Source organism: Hypomesus transpacificus, chromosome 8 (assembly GCF_021917145.1).
Source record: "Hypomesus transpacificus isolate Combined female chromosome 8, fHypTra1, whole genome shotgun sequence".
Classification (NCBI taxonomy): Eukaryota; Metazoa; Chordata; class Actinopteri; order Osmeriformes; family Osmeridae; genus Hypomesus; species Hypomesus transpacificus.
Window position 1 is genome coordinate 8,840,385 of NC_061067.1, and position 20,460 is coordinate 8,860,844.

The 20,460-nt window shown below is 41.3% G+C and overlaps 2 protein-coding genes across 2 annotated transcripts; one reads left to right on the forward strand and one right to left on the reverse strand.

The window, feature by feature from the left end:
* Positions 1 to 2,334: 2,334 nt before the first annotated feature.
* On the reverse strand, positions 2,335 to 5,623 carry LOC124470355 (patched domain-containing protein 3-like). Its single transcript, XM_047024195.1, has 4 exons — positions 4,937 to 5,623; positions 4,550 to 4,677; positions 4,199 to 4,344; positions 2,335 to 4,055 (listed from the first exon to the last, which is right to left on the reverse strand). Exons 1-4 carry the CDS (start codon positions 5,621 to 5,623, stop codon positions 2,335 to 2,337), a joined length of 2,682 nt encoding a protein of 893 aa, XP_046880151.1.
* A 4,963-nt stretch (positions 5,624 to 10,586) lies between these two features.
* On the forward strand, positions 10,587 to 17,819 carry LOC124470383 (highly reducing polyketide synthase 40-like). Its single transcript, XM_047024234.1, has 6 exons — positions 10,587 to 10,645; positions 10,771 to 10,924; positions 11,208 to 11,368; positions 11,468 to 11,674; positions 11,768 to 11,949; positions 12,070 to 17,819. Exons 1-6 carry the CDS (start codon positions 10,588 to 10,590, stop codon positions 17,602 to 17,604), a joined length of 6,297 nt encoding a protein of 2,098 aa, XP_046880190.1. The 5' UTR covers position 10,587; the 3' UTR covers positions 17,605 to 17,819.
* The last annotated feature ends 2,641 nt before the right edge of the window (positions 17,820 to 20,460 follow it).

Here is a 20,460-nt window from a genome sequence, read left to right on the forward strand (position 1 = left end):
AGACTCGAAATGCTGAGACTGGTCCCTTACTCCAAACATCAATTACATTTATCTTAAGAGCAGAAAGCAAAGACTGTGATAAGACTTAAGGATGGCACATAAAGTGTGAAGTAATGCCTTTGTTTATTGTTCTCATTGACCCCCCACAAAAAAATCTTACTTCCTTGTTCCTGTCATGAGTTAAAAAATGTGTTCTGTACTTTTTGTGATAATTTGTTAATCGTTAACAAGACACCATAAAGCATCTGATATGTTTCCAAATAAAGGTTAGATGAAGATATTGCTGGAACTAAAGTATACAGTTGAATTGGTTATTTACTGTATTAATTCATGGTCAAACTTTAATGTCTGAAACTTAGAGCTAACCATCTCTCCTTCCATCATAACTTTTCTTCTCCATGTCCTTGACTCTTCTCTTACTTCTGGCACTTTCCCCTCTGCCTTCAAACAGGCCAAGACTTAGCCTTCTAATCAAAAAACCCTCCCTTAACCCAGCTGTCCTCCAGAACTGCAGACCGGTATCACTGCTACCCTTCTTTTCTAAAACAATTGAACGAGCTGTATCTAACCAACTGTCAAACTTTCTCTCTCAGAACAACAACCTGTCATTCCCCCCAACTGATCCGGGGATCTCAGCTAGGCCTGCCTCACAGACATCTCCGCCTGGATGACCAAGCACCACCTATAGCTGAACCTCGCCAAAACAGAACTACTCATCATCCCGACCAAACCCTCCATCTCCCCCGATCTCTCAATCACCCTGGGATCGGCTACGGTGACCCTCGGCCATCCTCGGCCAGGAACCTCGGGGTGTCCATGGATGACCATCTTTCCCTCACGGCCCACATTGCTGCGGTCTCTCGGTCTTGTAGATTCACCCTCTACAACATACGGAAGATCAGGAGATATCTGTCTGACCATTCCACCCAGCTGCTAGTCCAAGCACTTGTCCTCTCAAAGTTGGACCACTGCAACTCGCTGCTCGCCGGTCTCCCAGCATGTGCAATCTTCCCTCTCCAGAGAATTCAGAACGCGGCGGCCCGCCTGGTCTTCAATCTACCCAGATGCTCCTATGTTACCCTGCTCCTCATCTCCCTCCACTGGCATCCCATCACGGCCCGCATCAGATTCAAGACTCTGGTACTGACCTTCCGAGCGGTGAACGGGGCTGCACCCGACCACATCAAGTCTCTCCTACAGCCTTACAATCCCACCCGCCACCTACGGTCTTCTTCTGGCAACCGTCTGGTGGTCCCATCGCTCAAGAGCGCCCGGTCCCAACACAAGCTCTTCTCCTGTCTGGCCCCCCAATGGTGGAATCAGCTCCCCTCCTCCATCAGGGACACTGACTGTCTCCCCACCTTCAAGCAAAGGCTCAAGACGCACTTGTTCTGGGAGTACAACGGCACTTACGAATGCTTGGCTGGACCTGATGTTAGTTTCCCCCAGGATCACAATGACTCTTATTGAGAGACTTGTTGCTCTTGTTGGTTAGTTATAACGGATTTAAAACCTTGTACTCGCTGTGAAATATTTTACTGTTGATAGTTCTTTTACAGGTACACTCTTGCACTTTGAGTTTCATGTTGTTTAATTGTAAATTGTTTAACTGCATGCTCTTATGGTTCTTCCCTTTGAAACTTATTTGGTTTTTCACAATGTATGCTTCATGTTTTGGCTGCTTGCAATGTTTGGGGCTACCTCGTTGTTATGATCAGTGACCTATGCTCTTTTGTAAAGCTCTCTCTTGGAAGTGAAAAATGCAATCCATCCTGGCAAAGCTAAGCTCTCACTATTAGAAAGTAGTCAATATAAGGAATTAATCCTCATCGATGCTGAGTTAGACAGTGGTTTTAGTCATAAAGTATGTCACACAATGTGAAGCAAAAAATCAAATCATATAAGAAATTGATAAAAAATATGAAATTGTATTTCACCATTTGAACAGACCCAAAAACATCCATCTAAAAACATAATATGAACTGTACAGTATTTATATTGTAAATAACTTGAAGCTTGTAGATAACAGCGAATTATTAAAATAACGTAGTACACTTATAAACCTAAATAGAGTTTATTTACAATCATTTCAATTTGAAACTATTGCGTTCAGTATTTAAAAATATTGCCTCTAATACAAAGACAGACAACCGTTTTATCTTTTAAATCCAAAAACTAAATCCTTTTTTTGTCCAGCAGGGATTCAGCACATTCTTTGTAATGTATATTAGTCATGATCAGTCTTTCATGCCATATAATCTATCCCATAACTAATACAACAATTGGAATTTACATTTTAAATGTTTATTTGTGTCATTGAACAGTTATCCTCTTTTAATTATTGAATTGAGCATCAGTTTCAAATCCGTTGTTCACTTTTTCATTAGTGCTATACTTTGAAACATTTAAATTAGGACTGGATTTACTGATACTTATCTGATTTGCATAAAGGTAAACTGGTGGGTTGGATGGGTCAGACTCTTCAATATCCTTCTTTTCATCATTGATTTGAATACTACATTTTCCAAAGAAGCTTAAAAACACTGGTATAAAAGTCACACCATGTAAAGCCCCAAACAAAATGACAAGGAACATTATTTTAAAGAATGTTCTGAAGATGTAGCTCTCAGATGCAGACAGAACCACTACTCCTAAAATAGTAGACAGAGCCCCCTGAATGATAGGATACCCCAAGCTAAAAACAGCCTCTATTAATTTGTCATCAGCTGTGGGCTGTTTGCTTGTGACAAAGGCATAAGAAATGTGAGCAGAGAAGTCCACTGAGAACCCGATGCAGATGACAAGATTGATCATGGAGACAGAGTCTAGGTTAACATCCCATAAAGCCATGAAACCAGCAACTCCAACTATGACAGAGGCAATGGCAAAGGTCACCCATAGGGAACATATGGGACTGGGAATTAGCAGAAGAGAGATGACAAGCATAGCAACAGTGGCTACAACAATGTTTTGGATGGTGTTACTAACAATGACTGCATATTGATCAAAGAAAATGAAAGCAGGGTGGTAGACAACCAAGGCCTCAGGACAGGCTTCAGCTGTCTTTCTGAACTCATTCAGCATGTCCTTTTCATCAATGGCTGTCCGAATATCAACTGTCTGGACAAACATTCTGGAGGCATATATATGCCCTTCAGTCACTGAAAAGTTCACATCCTGTCTAAAATCTTGTGTGGCAGGTGAAAGATTGAAAAAAAAATGTAAATTATCAATAAAGGTTTTTTGGTCAGTAAGATTCAAACCTGTTGTATTTCCATATGTCATATATTGATTTAGCCAAGATATAGTCATATTTTTGTCGACCAATGGTCGATTATCAATAGTTAAATCCTCAAACTTGTGAAGACAATCATCAAGCCTGTTCCGGGAATTACCGTCCCAGTATTGGAAGTCTGGGTCTGTAACAACAACCATTACATTCGGGCCGAATTCTGAGAAGTACTGGTCCTCGTCATCATAATAGCTACCCACATATGAGTCATCAGTTGCTAACTGTTTCAGATCGATGCCCTCTTTCATTTGGAAGCAGCCATAAATGCTTGCAGCCAAATACCCAGCATAGAGAAGCATTACAAACCCCTTGGTCAACTTCTTTGTCAGAAATGGCCCATAATGGCTCTTGAAAAAGTTGTTGATTGGCATTGGTTCTTCCTTCCCTGTCCCTTTATCATAGTAGCCCCCTTCACTACATGTGTTGTACTTGGCAGAGTTGGGTTCTGGTACCTTCATGCAGGTCAGCCAGTGTCTATTGCTTTTCTCTCTGCGTCCGTTCAGTGCTAAGAACGCACCAAAGAAAGTGATGTTGTACAAGTAACAGAATACAACCGCAGTGCCAGTATACATACAGAAAGACTGCACAGAAGCAAAGGGAGTTAAGAGACCAATATAGAAAGCCAAGGCGTCGGTCAGTGTTGTGATGGTGATGGAAACTGCTGCTTCTTTGTACGTCTCTGCCATACGGTCCTCTACTTTGTGGTTAACTTGAGACTTCTGCCAGCAAGAAATCATGATGAACATATCATCAACACCGATTCCTAAAGAAAAGAAAAAACAGTATTCAAATTATCACAGTATGTTATCTCCATACACCCTGTCTTTTAAGATTGTTGCATTATAACAGAGCACAGGATATCTCTTAACTCGTTTGGTATGTCACAACCGCAGTCTGTCAACTTACCCAGAATCAAAAATGGAGCACTTGCCACAGTCGTAGCGAAGGGCATCCCACAGTAGAGCAACAACCCAAAACTGGACACCACTGCCAAGCCTGCTGAGAGGACACCGAAGGTGGCCACCCACACCTTATTCCTCACACAGTCCAACCTAGAAACAACACACCTCTCTTTAGCTAAGAGTTCATCCATCAAACAATACTGTAAATAATAAGTACAGCAGATAAGTCTTTACAACTGCTTCAACTTTTAACGTCATCATTCGTTTACCATAGTTTTTTGATAATATTTTCAGTATAGAGATAAATAAGAGTGATTATAAAGTTTATGTAAGGTACAATGAACAAAAGACATACCTTGTACATGACACTATAGAGAAAGTAATAGCGATGGTATACGTCACTGAAAACAAAGGGATGATGGAGTCTGTGCTCTTTTCAAATTCTTCTTCTCTTGATAGTGAAGTGAAATAAGAAACTGACATCTACAATTGTCAAAGAAAGGTAACACATTAGTGGTACATCCCACACAACTTTTTTAAAACAACTTCTCATAACAAATTTGGAAAAGATTTCACTCGCCAACTTCAAAAGTTATAATTTGTGAGATATGAGACTGGCATTATTCCAAGTCTATTTGAAGAAGAAAAATTATGTTCAAAGGTTTTATAAAAACTGTATTATAGCAGCGCTGTTTTACTTGAATGTGTAGTACTAAATACGTACAATCTTAAAAGTTCTTACCTCATTATCTTCAATCTTTGAAATGTTGTTGATGAACTCTGTCAGCCACATTGTATTCACAGTCTGGTTCACATCATTTAAGAAATAAAATAACCTGATAGCTTTTGCACTCTCAATTTGCTCTGACCCTGGTTTAAGTTTCACACCACCAATCTCGGAGGCAGTGAAAATACTACCATTAAATGGGTATGTAATGTTTGTACTCTCAGCATCAGCATGAGTTTTAACAATGTCAAAAATCGAATTTGTCATACATTCTCCAACAATCATAGCACAAATGTCATTGAAACCAATTGTTGCTACTTTAATGTCATTAACAAGTTGGTCCATTTCAACAATCTTTGCAAAAATGTTGTTTGAGAGCACATTTACCGTGTCACTCAAAATCAGAGAAGCAAAAGTCCCTTCGGTATACAATCTTAAGCGAGAGAATTCACTGTCATTAGTTGGGAAGTTAGTTTTGACAATGAGTCTCTCGTCTTTAGCAGGTCCATTCACGGGTGTAAACTGCTCTTCAATTCCATTTGCCTCTCTGTCTTTGAGGAAGTAGAATCCTCCTCCGAGACCGGCTGAGACAAACAGAGGAATAATAAAAAACCACCAGTAATGCCTTCCAACAAAGTTGCCCAGTTTTCCAAAACCCTCTGATAAGGGCTTTTCAATGCAGTTTGTATTGCATTCATTCATTTTCTTGTTAATTTAACTTCTCTATAAGAAATTAAGGTGTGGTTCTAGATGAACAACTTGCCTGCTCTGGATTCCCGTCAGGTCTGATAGCAGACCCTTTTATACAGTGTGCTATTACTGTCTGTGGCAACAAGATAAGACGTGCTCTCTACAGTAATAGTTGAACTATTCATATTCTGTGGAGTAATAAAATCTACATCAGATGCAACAGTGAATGGCGATGTCACTGAACAGACAATATATATATAAATAAATAAGAATACATTTAATGATGAAGGTTACAGTAATAACTCGCCAGGTCCCACAAGCAGATTTATATTGTTATTACGTACAGTATAGTATATACTTGTCAACAGGAACAATAATCTTTGTTTTTTGAGTGTAAACTCAATGTTATTCCTCTGTGGAAAAAGTTCTGTACTCATCCTCAACCATTTACAGAACAAAGTTCAAAGCCTGTGATTATGGTGCTAAAATAGAACATTTTCATTTGTATTTAGTTTCTGCACAATATATTATGCAAATATTTATAATAATTTCAATATTGTCATGATTGGGGGTTTAGTACAACTCAACATAAAATGTATATTTGATTTTATGTAATGAATGAGGTAGCAGTGTGATGACGTCGACACACATCAATCCCAGGATATAGAGAGCATCTGACAGCTGAGATCCCACAGTTTCTGAGCCACGCTGTCGTCTGTGGCAGCCCTGGAGCAGGTGGCAGGGGCACAGTCACTGTGAGCAAACACAGACGACACACAACATGAGGCCAAACAGTGTCTCACAGTATTCCAGTAACTACATCATCAACAGAGCAAATGTATAGGCTTTACTAGACAAAATAATAAATACTGTTTTTATATGATTGCCAAATAACAATCTCTATTCGACCAGACACTGTGCAACAACATCATATCTCAAGTACAACACTGTATAATTTTGCAGCGACAGCACACAAAGCATTCATGTTTGAGGAACTCAAGGGTAAATAGACTGCTGCAGTACAGAGTCCCGTACATTAACCAAATGATAAAGATGACCTTCTTGGCCTGTAGGTAAGTAAAGAGGATGTTGGCCAGTTTGCTCTGGCTGTAGGCCTTGTTGTTGTTGTAGCCCTTCTCACTGTTGATGTCGTCCAGGTTGATGGTGCCCCAGCTGTGGGCCATGGAAGACACGTTGATGATCCTGGATGGGGCTGATCTCCTGATCAGGTCCTGTGACTCATAGCCTAGCTGTCAGCCCAACTTAGCCCTGCCCACAACAAAAATATTTTGGTCGGGATGTTGGGTCTGGAGAACCTCGGTTGGGGAAAAACCACGTCCGAAAAGGTGCTGTTCGGACCAATCAAATTGTCAGGGCGGGCTTTATACGATGATGGACAGATGATCAACAATAACGTAATCAACCACGTCACAAAAGAGCGCTTGAGTTGAATTTGTTTTCAACATACAACATATTATGTTGCTCTGATTGGTTGTAGGTCTATCCAATTAAGCAAAGAGGCATTTGTTTTACGAGTTCGGTTCAAACACGCCCCATACTCACAGCCCAACGGAGGTTTCTCCGACTCATATTCTGACCAGAAAATTATGAGTATGACAAAGTCAGGCTAAGTGTGTCAAGACCCTGTGAGCTGAATTAACTGACCATGTATGTTTCCTTTTTTGTAGTTTTATGTATTTATTAATTCCTTTCTTTTTTATCCCCTTTATCTTCCACAAAGCGTTTGTTAGTATTCCTGGGGTCCACACAAAAAAAACATCTACTTTACTTTAGTTATTCTTTGTCATAGTATCCTTAAGTTATAGAAACAGGACCTGGAAATAAATTAACTTCCTGAAAACAGTTTATGGTGAGTGGGTACTCACTATTATCACTGATGGAATAGACAGTTAACAAGTTCAATGATTAAGGGCAGATTTCTTTCCTCAACCTTGAAAGGGTCTTTCAATTATGTAACTTACCTTTGTTATCTATTGTTATATTCATTGACTATAGTCCATTAATACCTTTGAACTCCAGCATTATAAAATGCTTAAATCCGTACTTCCTTATTTCGTTAATTATCATTTTGGGGTCGCTCAACATTTCAGATTATAGGATCAGGGTAAATCATCAACAGTGGCCTAAACACAAGTTAAATGTTTGCATCTCCCTGGCAATGACCAAGTGTAAGTGCCCTGTTAATACATGCTTGTACTCACCCATGTGGTTGACACCGATCTGCATCTCAAAGCCATCTGCTGTTGTCCCAGCATTGTTGATCAATGCTGAAATCATCTCGATTTAGAACTTATGGTGTCTATGGAGGGGTCAGATCCTAACGTACAGAATTGATGTCATATGGGAGTCCGTGAGGGAGTCAGGTGGCTGAGCGGTTATGGAATTGGGCTAGTAATACAAACGTTGCTGGTTCGATTCCTGGCTGTGCCAAATTACGTTGTGTCCTTGGGCAAGGAACTTCACCCTACTTGCCTCGGGGGGAATGTCCCTGTACTTACTGTAAGTCGCTCTGGATAAGAGCGTCTGCTAAATGACTACATGTAAAATGTAATGTATGTGATTATGCTCTTACCCCTGTTGACGACCTCTGCAAACTCCTTGATCAACTTGGGGTTAGGGAAAAGGGATTCTTGAAATCTGAATCTAAAATGGTTGTATGGTTTCACCTAGTGTCACTGGACGGTATAAACATAAATAATAAAATACATCAACAGGTACCCTTTGTCATCAAAGGGTACATTTAAGCTGAAGACCAATAACTGAACATGCTATACTCCATGTGTGTTTCTAATGAATTGAGTAAAATTATTTCATTTCCAATTGGTGGTCAATTAGCAGTAGTTAATTAGACTACAAGCAAATGAGAAGTGAGACCCTGGTTCTTATAGCAAGAAAGACAATACTGTTATACAAAACAGACGTGACTTAACTTTTCTGAAATTAAAACCACTCAGTTGTGCAATATTTCGTCTCATAATTGAAGATTGCATTTCAGATTACAACAGCGTTACAACTGCGAGATCCTCTGGTGTTATAAATCTTTTTATATTTCTACATATTGTCTTTTGAAGGTGTGCCCAAAAAATTGGATTTCTCGGATATTCAAAACACAATAATAGCATGTGGCAGTTAACATATTTACGACGCATCCCCTTCTTTGGCATCCCTGCCCACCTCTTATGTACAGCCAAGATCTCCATCTTCCTCTCTGAGGGATGAACAATGGATGTTGGCTTAAAACTCGGCCCCCTTAAATTAATCTCACAAGAGCTACAGACCTCCAGGTTCTATGTGTAGCTTAAATTTGAAGATGGTACAGTCAACAATAATTTAGTATACAATCAAGAAACAACGGGAATGTCTGTTCTACATCGTCATTTCACATTTGTAACATCAAATATATACTGTACTGTATACAGTAGATACTTCATTGCAGCAGAACTGGTCAGATCACAGCAAACTAAGTAGATGATATGCAATGAGTCTGATTGCTTTGGCCATCACTAAAACAAAGAAGAAAGAAACAAAGAAAGACAGTAAAGATACTCAATAACAGTTCAGTCAAGACACTCACGTGGTTGATTTCACCATTTATTCATACACATGACAAATGGTTAAACATTGGCGGAATGGATGTTTATGGGGAAGCGCTCCCTGCCTTCACTGCAGCATGCATGACATAAGGCAGGGAGCAACAAGTTAAATCCCCACGGGGAGAACAGATAGACCACATGGGGGAGAAGGGGATGGTGGTGGGTGGCAGCGCAGAACACAAGGTAATCAAGGACGCGTGTGCGTGCATGTGTGCGACTTTATAGCGCCGCCTATCAAGCTAAGCTTATGGGCTGAGAACACGGCTATGGGTGATGTGGCACGCGCTGCTCGAGTGCCATGCCTTAACTAGCTGAGCGAAGCATTGCAATGCATGAGGGAAAAATCCCAGAACAATATTGCCTTCATCAGAATCACAGTCCAGAATAATAATCATTCCAAGCCTGAGTGTGTGTGTGTGTGCGAGTGTATGTGTGTGTGTGTATGTGTGTGGGAGGGGGGTGAAAACGAACAACATGTATTATTATATGGCAACGACAGTACGAGCGTTCTGATTGGCTAATGGGTAGTCATGACAGCCGCTTATTGACCTCATCGCCGGTCCACGGTCTGATACTAACTACTTACTAACTGAGGTTGAGGTCATGCCAGGATGTATCAAACTGTATACACATTTTAATTTTATTTTGTTATCGTATTTTAAGTAATAGACACCATTAAAAAATATGCTGACGTCACACAGATTTATTTATATTATTAGATGCTTGACTTATCAAGCAAGTTCCAAATAAGTATTGCATTAAATGATAAGGTTAACGTGTTGTTATGTTATGTTAACATAGATGTTAACATAACATCTAAACATGAGCATGCATAGAGACTCAAAATGCTGAGACTGGTCCCTTACTCAAGACATCAATTACATTCATCTTAAGAGCAGAAAGCAAAGACTGTGATAAGACTTTGTGATGGCACCTAAAGTGTCATGCCTTTGTTTATTGTTCTTATAAACCAACAAATAATTTCATACTTCCTTCTTCCTGTTCTGAGTTAAACCAGGTTGAACATTTGTTCTGTACTTTTTGTGATACAGAAATCATTTGTTAATAATTTACAAGGCACCTTAAAGCCTCTGATATGTTTCCAATCAAAGGTTAGACGAATATATAAAGACAGAAAATGCTGTCAGTACCAACCCAGCATTCACTGCAGACAAGGTGGGACTAAAGTATTCAGTTGAATTGGTTATTGACTGTATTAATTATTGGTCAAACTTCAATGTCTGAAACTTAGAGCAAGTGCTGTGATTGACTGTTCTATTATTTAGATGACATATTTTGATGCATATTGGTAAAATACTGTCTGTGCGTTGATCCTCAGCAGCATTTCACTGTGAGGTGAATATGGGGGACACTGAAGATGAAATCGCTGTCATTGGCATGGGATGCAATTTTCCAGGAGGTACACATTTATTTTAGCTTTACATAATATTATGCATCAGAGACTTGTACATTATTACATTTGTCATTTAAATTCATTCCGATAAGATAGTTATTTACTAAACGTTAAGTTGATGCTTTTGACAGGAGAGGGGCTTCAACATTTCTGGAATGTGCTTTTGGAGGGGAGAAACTGTGCTGTGCCAATTCCAAACGAAAGATTTGACATTTCCGAATGGTATGACCCAGATGACAACAAAACAGGAACATCTCGCACTCAAAAAGCTGCTCTCATTGACGGGTATGTCCTATCTTATCTTGTCTGTTGAAGGATATAAAATATTTGAATAGTCATTTACATGCTGATTAAAAGGTTTTGCTAACAGACTAGCACATCAAATGTCTTAATTTCCACCTTTTTGGGGGGATCTAGAAATGCTGTAACATACTCCACCTGTTGTGTTAATTATTAACATTAAAAGCATACATTTCAAACGCATTTTGCAAACTAAATTCTGACATTAACTAAACAAATTAAGTGTATATCTGTTATTTTTCTATATATTTTTTTTTACTGTTTCCAGGTTTAATGAATTTGATCACAAATTCTTCGGTATGACAGAAACTGAAGTGGAACAAATGGACCCTCAGCACAAACTCCTTCTTGAGTGTACATATAGAACTTTAGAGAATGCTGGACTGCCAATGGAAAAGGCAAGTGGGACCAGAACAGGAGTATTTGTGGGTAAGTGATAATTAATTACCAGCTTCAGGATTCATTTAAAATGTAAGGCTTTTGTAAGGCCACACCTCATGTACTGATTGTGTCTGCATTACTTTGAAGGGCTTATGAACAGAGATTATGAGAGTTGTGCTGCACAGAGGAGCCCAAATGATATCAACCACTACACAGGCACTGGAATAGCTATGAGCATAGCAGCCAATCGAGTCTCCTACATGTTCAATCTCACTGGACCCTCACTGTCCATTGACTGTGCCTGTTCATCGTCTCTGGTTGCTATTCATTTAGGATGTCAAGCATTAAAACAAGGTAAGTCTTAAAGTAAATATTCTATCCAGTGTAATTGATAATATAAGACAAGTCAAAGCTTTAACATGCCTTCTATTTTCTTCCTCTTATCAGGTGACTGTGAGATGGCTCTGTGCGGGGGCGTCAGCTGTATTATAGACCCAAGGCTTTTTGTCGCTCTCAGCAAAGCAAAGATGATCTCACCTGAAGGCACCAGCAAACCTTTCTCCAGCAGAGCAGATGGCTACGGCAGGGGTGAAGGCTGTGGGATGGTGTTGTTAAAGCCATTGAAACAAGTAACGTATTTTATATGTAAAATCAGTCATCAGAGAGGCAAAATATCCTTATTTAAACTTGAGCCACATTAAATAAACAAATTGTTAAAAGTGATATCGCACATTAACTGTATTATACAGGCTCTCAAGGACGGCGAGGAAATATGGGGCATCATCAGCAAAACTGCCGTCAACCAAGATGGCCGCTCGGTCACTCCAATCACCAAGCCGTCCATGGTCCAACAGGAGGCGCTGCTGCGCACCATCTACTCTGCGTCTGACCTGTCCAATGTCCAGTACATCGAGGCTCATGGGACTGGAACCCCAGTTGGGGACCCTATAGAAGCAGGGAGCATCTCCAAAGTCATCGCCACAGCCAGACCTCCTGGCTCACACACACTCCGCATCGGCTCTGTGAAAGGCAACATCGGCCACACAGAATCTGCAGCTGGAGTCGCAGGGCTGATCAAGGTACTTTTGATGATGAAGAATGAAACCATAGTACCTTCTGTCTTCTACTCTGAGGAAAGTGCCAGTATAGATGTCAAAGCCCTGAATTTGAAAGTTCCAACCAAACCAGAAAAGTGGTCACATTCTGTTATGGTTGCAGGAATAAATAACTTTGGTTTTGGTGGAACAAATGCACATGCTATTGTAAAACAATACAAGCACACTCGTACTCCTAAACAGAGCGGTAGGAAATCTCACAAGTGCTTGGTCCTATCCGCAAGTTCCGTCAAGTCGATTGATATGATGATGGAGGACACAATTCAGCAGATAGATGAAAACAGCGAATTTGACCTGGAAGGTTTCGTGTACACATCTGCGTGTAAGAGAAGCCACTTGAAACACAGGTACAGGAGGGCTTTCATGACCTTCACTCTGGCTGATCTGAAAAATCAACTGAAATCAACGCTGAATAAAAACATTGCCCTCTCAAATTCAGATCCAAGGTTAGTCTTTGTCTTTTGTGGAAATGGTGTGACCTACCAAGGCATGTGCAAACAGCTTCTGAGAGAGGAACCTGTCTTCAGAGAGAAGGTCAGGGAAATTGAGAGCCTTTTCCAGAGGTTTGATAACATGGCGATTTTAGACAAACTGGAGGCTGAGTCTGAGGCTGGTGACTTTTCAAAACCAGAGGTTGTCCAGCCTCTACTCTTCGCTGTTCAGGTTGGCATCGCCAGTCTCCTGAAGCACTGGGGCGTCCGACCTGACGCTGTTCTTGGGCACTCTGTTGGAGAGGTTGCTGCCGCCCACTGTTCTGGCCTCTTGTCTCTTGAGGATGCTGTGAAGGTGATTTATCACCGCAGTGTCTTACAGGGTATGGTGACAGGTGGAAAAATGCTTGTGATTAGCAACATGGCAGTGTCGGAAATCTTGAAGATGCTTCCAGATTACTCTGGAAAGATTTGCATGGCTGCATACAACAGCCCACAGTCTTGCACCCTTTCCGGTGATGCAGATGCTATTAAGAGTCTCCACCAGAAGTTAAGCATGTCAGACAAGAGTAAAACTCTGTTCCTCCATATCCTGGATGTTCCTGCCGCTTACCACAGCCATTTGATGGACCCCATCCTAACCCAAATAGAGGACAGGGTTGGCTCTTTGAAGGTGAACGAGACAGAAACTAAATTGTTCTCAACAGTGACAGGGAAGGAGGTGGAACAGGCAGACTTCACGACAGGGAAATACTGGGCCAGGAACATCCGAGAGCCTGTTGCTTTTGAGCAGGCGGTGAGGTCTGCAGCCGACCAAAAGAAGAATGTGGTCTTTGTAGAGATAGGGCCCAGAAGGGCTTTACAGAGGAACATTATGGAGACTCTCGGAAAGGACATCACAGTCATCTCTTCTGTGCAACCAGAGAAAGATCATGAGACAATGCTTTCTGTCGTCTCCAAACTCTTTGAGCTGGGAGTCTATGTTAATTGGGACCAGTTCTACAAGGGGTGTGAGACTTCACCAACACCATTCCCAAGGTATAGGTTTGACAGCAAAAAGGGAGAGGTTATCAATGGAAAAATGCAGAAAGGGACGTCCAGACACAAAGCTCTAAGCCAGAACAGTAACGGCAATGGCTTCAGCTGTGATCTGTCTGCGCCATCTTTATCTTACCTCCTGGAACATAAGCACAATGGTGTCCCTATCTTGCCAGGCGCCTTCTATGCTGATCTGGGTTTAACTGTTGCCATGGAAAGTGTCAAACCAAAGGTTCCACTTAATACCCTGCAACTCAGCATTGACTTTCTGAGCCCATTCATTCTCACACAGAATGCACCCGAGATTCAAGTGCACGTTGAGCCTGATGAAGGTACAGCACATTTCAAAATTCAGTCTTCTACTGCAACCTATGCATCGGGCACTGTTGTGTGCAAGCGAGAGAGACTGATTGAGGAGCAGAACATTTCATTGAGCTCCATCTACAAGAGATGCAAGCTACTGATTACTTCTGAGAAGCTTTACTCTGACCTAAACTCGACTGGATTTCAGTATGGTAATGTTTTCCAAAACAAGGGGGATATACACTACGGGGAAGAATTTGGGGAGGCTATTTCAGTTGTCACTGTCTCTGAGGAGTTGCTGCCTCAATTGCATGACTATTGCATTCATCCCATAGTGTTAGACTACCTGATGCAACTTTTTCCTATTACTGTTTCCAATGCATTTGATGGAAGGCCAGGGTTCCCAGCCAGAATTGGAAGCTTGACTGTAAATGAACCCCTGCAAGATGAGATGATCATCTATCTGAGAGCCACTAAAGTGGAGGATCATCAGTTTGAGGTGTGTGGCTGCTTCGCAGACAAAGAGGGCAGGGTGTTGGTTGAGCTTCGGGATGTGTTGATCAAGTACCTTGGGAGCCGCGCTACTGTACTTAAGGAATACTTCTACCATAATGAATTCTCTGTCGTCTCTGAAGACATTACATCATCTCGTGGTCGCAAAGCCTTGGTTTTCTCTGACCAGTTAGGAATATCGAGGTCTTTGCAACAGCACTTGAGTTCAAAATCTAGATACATCTCCTTTACACATGCTAAGGATATCCTGACCCATGGATTTGCCACACTCTTGGCCAACCTCAAGATTACAGACATAAAGAAGAACTTTGAGGAGGTTTTGTTTGTGTGGGGTGACGAGGACCTCACAGCTCATACATCTGAGAGTGTTCTGGATAACATGGTGAACTGCTGTGAGACGTTCCGACAGGTCATCCTAGAACTGAGAGACACACGTTTCACAAATTCCATCAGAGCAATAACCTATCGCTCAGCAGAAACCACAGTTGACCACATCAGCTCAGGCTTTGCCCTGTCTGGCATGATTAGGTCATGTGCTGCAGAGATGGATGAGCTGTCATTTCAGTGGATTGACATCAACTCCATGTCCACTGACGACATCCAAGCTCTGTCACACATTTTAAGATCATATCCATGCCGCAAGTACCCTGAGTTGGTGGTGAAAAACGGGTTGGTTTTTAAACCTAAAATTGTTCACACTTCCCTTGAAAAAACAGAGAGCCCAAGCTCTGAAAAGAAAGTCTGCTCAACAACTGAGCCCTGCACATTTCAGACTACTGACCCATACAGACTGACTACCTTGTCTGCCATTCCCTCTGACTTGGATGATCAGTACATTCCTGATAAGACTGTTGAGATTCAGCTCGACAAGATGTGCGTTCATTCCTCTGATTACTTTCCCGTCAGCGTCTCTGACCTGAACTTTGGCCGGACACTCTACTGGAGCAAACATGATACTCAGAGCCACAATGTTCTGGCTGTAGACTTCAATGGTACTGTCACTGCTGTAGGCAACGGTGTACGCAAACTAAAAGTGGGAGATCAAGTTGTCTCTTGTTATCCAGTTGTGGCATCCACAAAGATGATTGTTCCTGAGGAAGTTTGCTACAAGACAAAGAGATTTCCATTTCTAAAAGAGACACCATGTCTTTCTTACTTTTTGTTGGCATGGGAGATCATGAACAAAGCTTTGCCCAAAGTAAAAGAACAAAAGAAAACTTTGGGAATCGTGACTTCTATTCGTGACTCAGCTCTACTGAAGGTCTTGTCTCTGACAGCAAGCAAATCTGGATGGGGTATTCATATAGGAGGACAGTGCAATGGTGTTTTTGTAGATGTTGATGCAATAGATGCATTTGTCCTCTTACCCCCATTTGATGAGTCTTTGGTTGCCAAAGTTGTCAATTTCCCTGGAGTGAAGCATGTTGTCATTGTCAGTGAATCCCACACCCAGGGCTTGCACACAGTTGTCAGAAGTGAAAAGAATAGCATTTGCACAAAGAACATCCTGATGACCAACATCGTACAGAATGGGTCACTTAGATCACAAATGCCACATGTCTATCGTTGGCTCAAGTCTTTGCACTTAGACAGGAGGGCATTTGTTCTCGACAGCTTCACTTTTCAGAGACAGACGTCCGGAAGCATTGAGTTCCTTCCTTTGGACGAGCAAGATTCCTACTTCAGCTCCAGGATGGTTCCTGTGGTGGCACTGTGCAAAGAGGACTCCAGAGGGGCACTTTCCAATATTCCCTTGCAACAGAAACCCTCCCAGCTTTTCCAAAAAACAGCAGTGTACATTGTTGCAGGTGGTCTTACTGGGCTGGGCTTTGAAACAGTCAGGTTCATTTCCAAGAAAGGGGGAGGGCATGTTGTCATTTTCTCCAGACGTAATCCGTCACCAGACATGCAGGTGGAAATAAACAATGTGGAGAAAGAGACCGGTTCCTGCATCGTTTGCATCAAGTGTGATGTCTCTGTCTCTGAGGATGTGCACAACGCAATTGGTCAGATTAGCCAGAAATTCCCCTCCTGTCCAATCAGAGGGGTTTTCCACAGTGCCGTTGTCCTGCATGATGGTTTGATTGAAGCCCTTGACAAATCTCTCTTTGAGAAAGTAATGAAGCCAAAAGTGAATGGGGCTCTAAATCTGCACCATGCAACAAAACACTGCAAGTTAGATTACTTTGTGTGCTACTCCTCCATTGCTGCCTTTCTTGGCAACGCCGCCCAAGTTAACTACAGTGCAGCAAACACGTTCCTCGACACATTCTGTCATTATAGACGTAACATTGGACTGGCTGGGCAGTCCATCAACTGGGGGGCTTTGAACCTTGGTCTTCTGCTGAACAAAGACCATTTGCATAGGTTCCTTGAAGCTAAGGGGCTGATGGTGATGGATGTGGCAGAGATACGCGAAGGTTTGGAGCAAGCTTTACTGCTAAACAAATCCCAACAGGCAGTGTGTAGGTTTCACTTCAAAAACATTATCAACAATGTTCTCTCTCAAAATGCTGCACTTAAGGTACGTCTGATTGATGTAGTGGAGGAAACATTCCGCAAAACTCAACTGTCAGACTCACGAGTAGATACAACTGTCTCCTTACCTTCTCCTGCCGAATATATCAAATCTCTCCTCAGTGAAACAGTGGGTCTTGACAAGAACGAGCTACATGAAGAGTCCACCCTCTATGCCTTGGGCATTGACTCAATGCTTGCTATGACTCTGCAAAATCGCATATTTCATGAGAGGGGTGTGAACTTGCCACTGGTTAAAATCTTAGACCCAGATGCTTCTCTGTCTACATTGATAGCAGTTCTGGGGGAAGGAACAGAGGTTAAGGGTGATGATGAGGAAGCAGTCCTCGATGCAACAAGGCTGTAGGCCTCTCTGATGCATATGTTCAACATGAAAGCATAATCACATTACATGGGAAATAGCATTAGTTTATTGCAGGAAACAATCAAGAAAGATATATTCTACCTGGCACGGTTATAATCATAAACTAAAACTGATATGAAAAAAGAAACAAAAAAGGAATTTGTGAACTAAGATTTTAATAAAAAGGAAAATGATGAAAAAAACGAATGCAATGCAAAGATGAAAAAAACAACTACAATTGGCTACAAATCTGAATTAATCTATCATTAACAATAATATTAATAATATTGTTACTTGGTAAAGATGATATTATCAAGAGAATGTCACTGGATGTGCAAAATGCATCCCAGCAGGATTTTGATGATATTCAGGCATCATAAAATTAGAAGCCAAAGGTATAATGTATTGTGTACAATAAAGATTTTCTAAATCACCATAGCATTATTGTATGTGATTACTAATTCAAAGCAACTGTTATTTTTTATTCTGTAATGTTGTGAAGTCCAAAATGTATTACATTCTCTTACATATTTACGATGCAATGCACATGCTTTATTGTTTGAAAATGTTTTCAATACCCAGATGAACATTGGAGTATAGCCTACAGTAGATTATAGTCATATTACTTTAAACTAGTCACCGTGAAATCAATTAAAATAAAGGACATTCAAAACTTTGATGTTGTGTTTAACTTGTGTCAATAATTTACATAGGTGTAGCCTACCCAGGAGCTTCACTATGTAATTAAAGGCCGATCTTTGTTTGCATACAATTTTCAATTAAACTTAATGTGTAGACTGTTGAGGCAGATCTCCCCGGAATGTGTACAAATGGTGTGGAAGAGCTTAAGAGTGGAATAACTGGCCTCCGATCTTCGTTTTATCCATAATTGGATCACAGAGGCCTACTTTGTTGCAATAAATGAGCTGCCGTGCTCATTGCTTGCTTTGATGATTTTGTCAGTCCCAACCCTGTGTTCTCTCCCTATCATAAGCTAAGGAAGTGAAAACACACCAACGATGTCCAACCGTGACTAAGCCTAAATCAATTATAACTGGGGGGGAAAAGCATAGGCTGGTCTAGTTGATGATTGAAAAGTTGAAATTGTTAAAACAATGGGCTTCTAAGTTCTGTGTGTGGTAGTGACGAAGATACGTGGCTATGTTTATTTATTGATGATGAGGATAAATAATTTATGATATGACTGTCCAGCAGCAACTATGACAGTAAAACCGTTACACAGGCTGTGTCTACTACCGCGCACTTTATGAAGTACACTGCAATACAGTGCCCTGCAAAACAGTGCACTTACATATTCAGTCCACGCTGTCGCTGATAAGTGCTGTCTCAAATGGAACACTTGTTAAACACTTGGTGGAAGTGACGGACGCAAATCTGCTCGCCACACCCGCAAAACCTGCCAAAATTAACGCGCTTCTCCACTCAAGTGGAAAAAGCTGCCCAAAGGGCTACTCCTTTTCCGCTACGTAGCCAAGATGGCGCCCGTGTAGGGCGAGTAGTGTCAGAGTTGCACACTGTTTTTTTGGACCGTTTGCAGTGCGCCATCCTGGTACTTTCAGTGCACTGAATTATTCTGGTATTGTGAGTGAAGCGCCTTAAGCACTGAAAGTAAGTGCTCGAAGTGCAGAAGTGTGCGGTGGTAGACACAGCCACAGTCTATCTTGTAGCCTATAATTGCTTAGTAGCCTACTACACACTCATGAGATGTCTGCCCCTTTTATTAGCTCCCAAGAGTGGTCGCTCAAGGCTTCTTTCATATCCAAGTGCATCAGAAAATGTTAATACCCATATGCATTAAGTATTCGAGCCAAGTCAAATAAAGTGTTTGTCGGGGCAACGTTTTGATTAGACCTGCCTAATATCACATTAATATCAAAACACAGGCCGTAGCCAAGTTGTTTCGTCGGGAGAGCTGTCCAATACCCTATTTCGAAAGAATAGAGACGTAATTCAAGTTGACAAGTTCATTTAAATCTTTGGAATTCTGTGCTTGCGAATTACGTTTGGGCCTGCTAATATCCCGCTGCAAGTGAATGCAGCACTAGACGACTCCAACCACTCTCCTAACACTGAGACCGAGGTGAGTTATCAGTTATATATTCGAGATTCAACAACACACATTCCTATTCGTAACTCCGTTCAGGCGCCGTGTCATATTTAAAGACCGGAGTAAAAGAGTAGACAGCCTGAATGCCGAAAAACCTAGCAGACATTTGAATACACCATTTTCAGTGTTTATTCAATATCTTTGTCAAAATCGACCATACAAACTTCAAAATGTTTCACATTTTTCAACTACTAGCTGACCAAGTTGTCCAACTTCGGTTTGGTGATACAGTTTATTATTGATTAACCAATAGCCAATACAAAAATGAAAACACTTCCTGTGTTTTTGCATATCCGATTGAACCTGCCATAGGAAGCTTATGGCGAGCCTCTTCGTACGTGTCTGTTAGAGAATATTTTACATAACCATTTTACATTTTTAGTCATTTAGCCGACGCTCTTATCCAGAGCGACTTACAGTAAGTACAGGGACATTCCCCAGAGGCAAGTATGGTGAAGTGCCTTGCCCAAGGATACAACGTCATTTGGCAGGGAATCGGCAGGGAATTGATCTGGCAACCTTCTGATTACTAGCCCGACTCCCTCACCGCTCAGCCATCTGACTCCCTTTTAACGTGCTGTGTTTAGAATGGAAATTCATATTGTCTCAGTAGGTTGATGTCACTTATAAGTAGTTGACTGGAAATATAAGTTTAACTCACTTCTTGTGTACCTGATGTTCACATCAAACAGACCCCATGTTTCGTCAGGTGCTTCTTGACGTTTCACTGC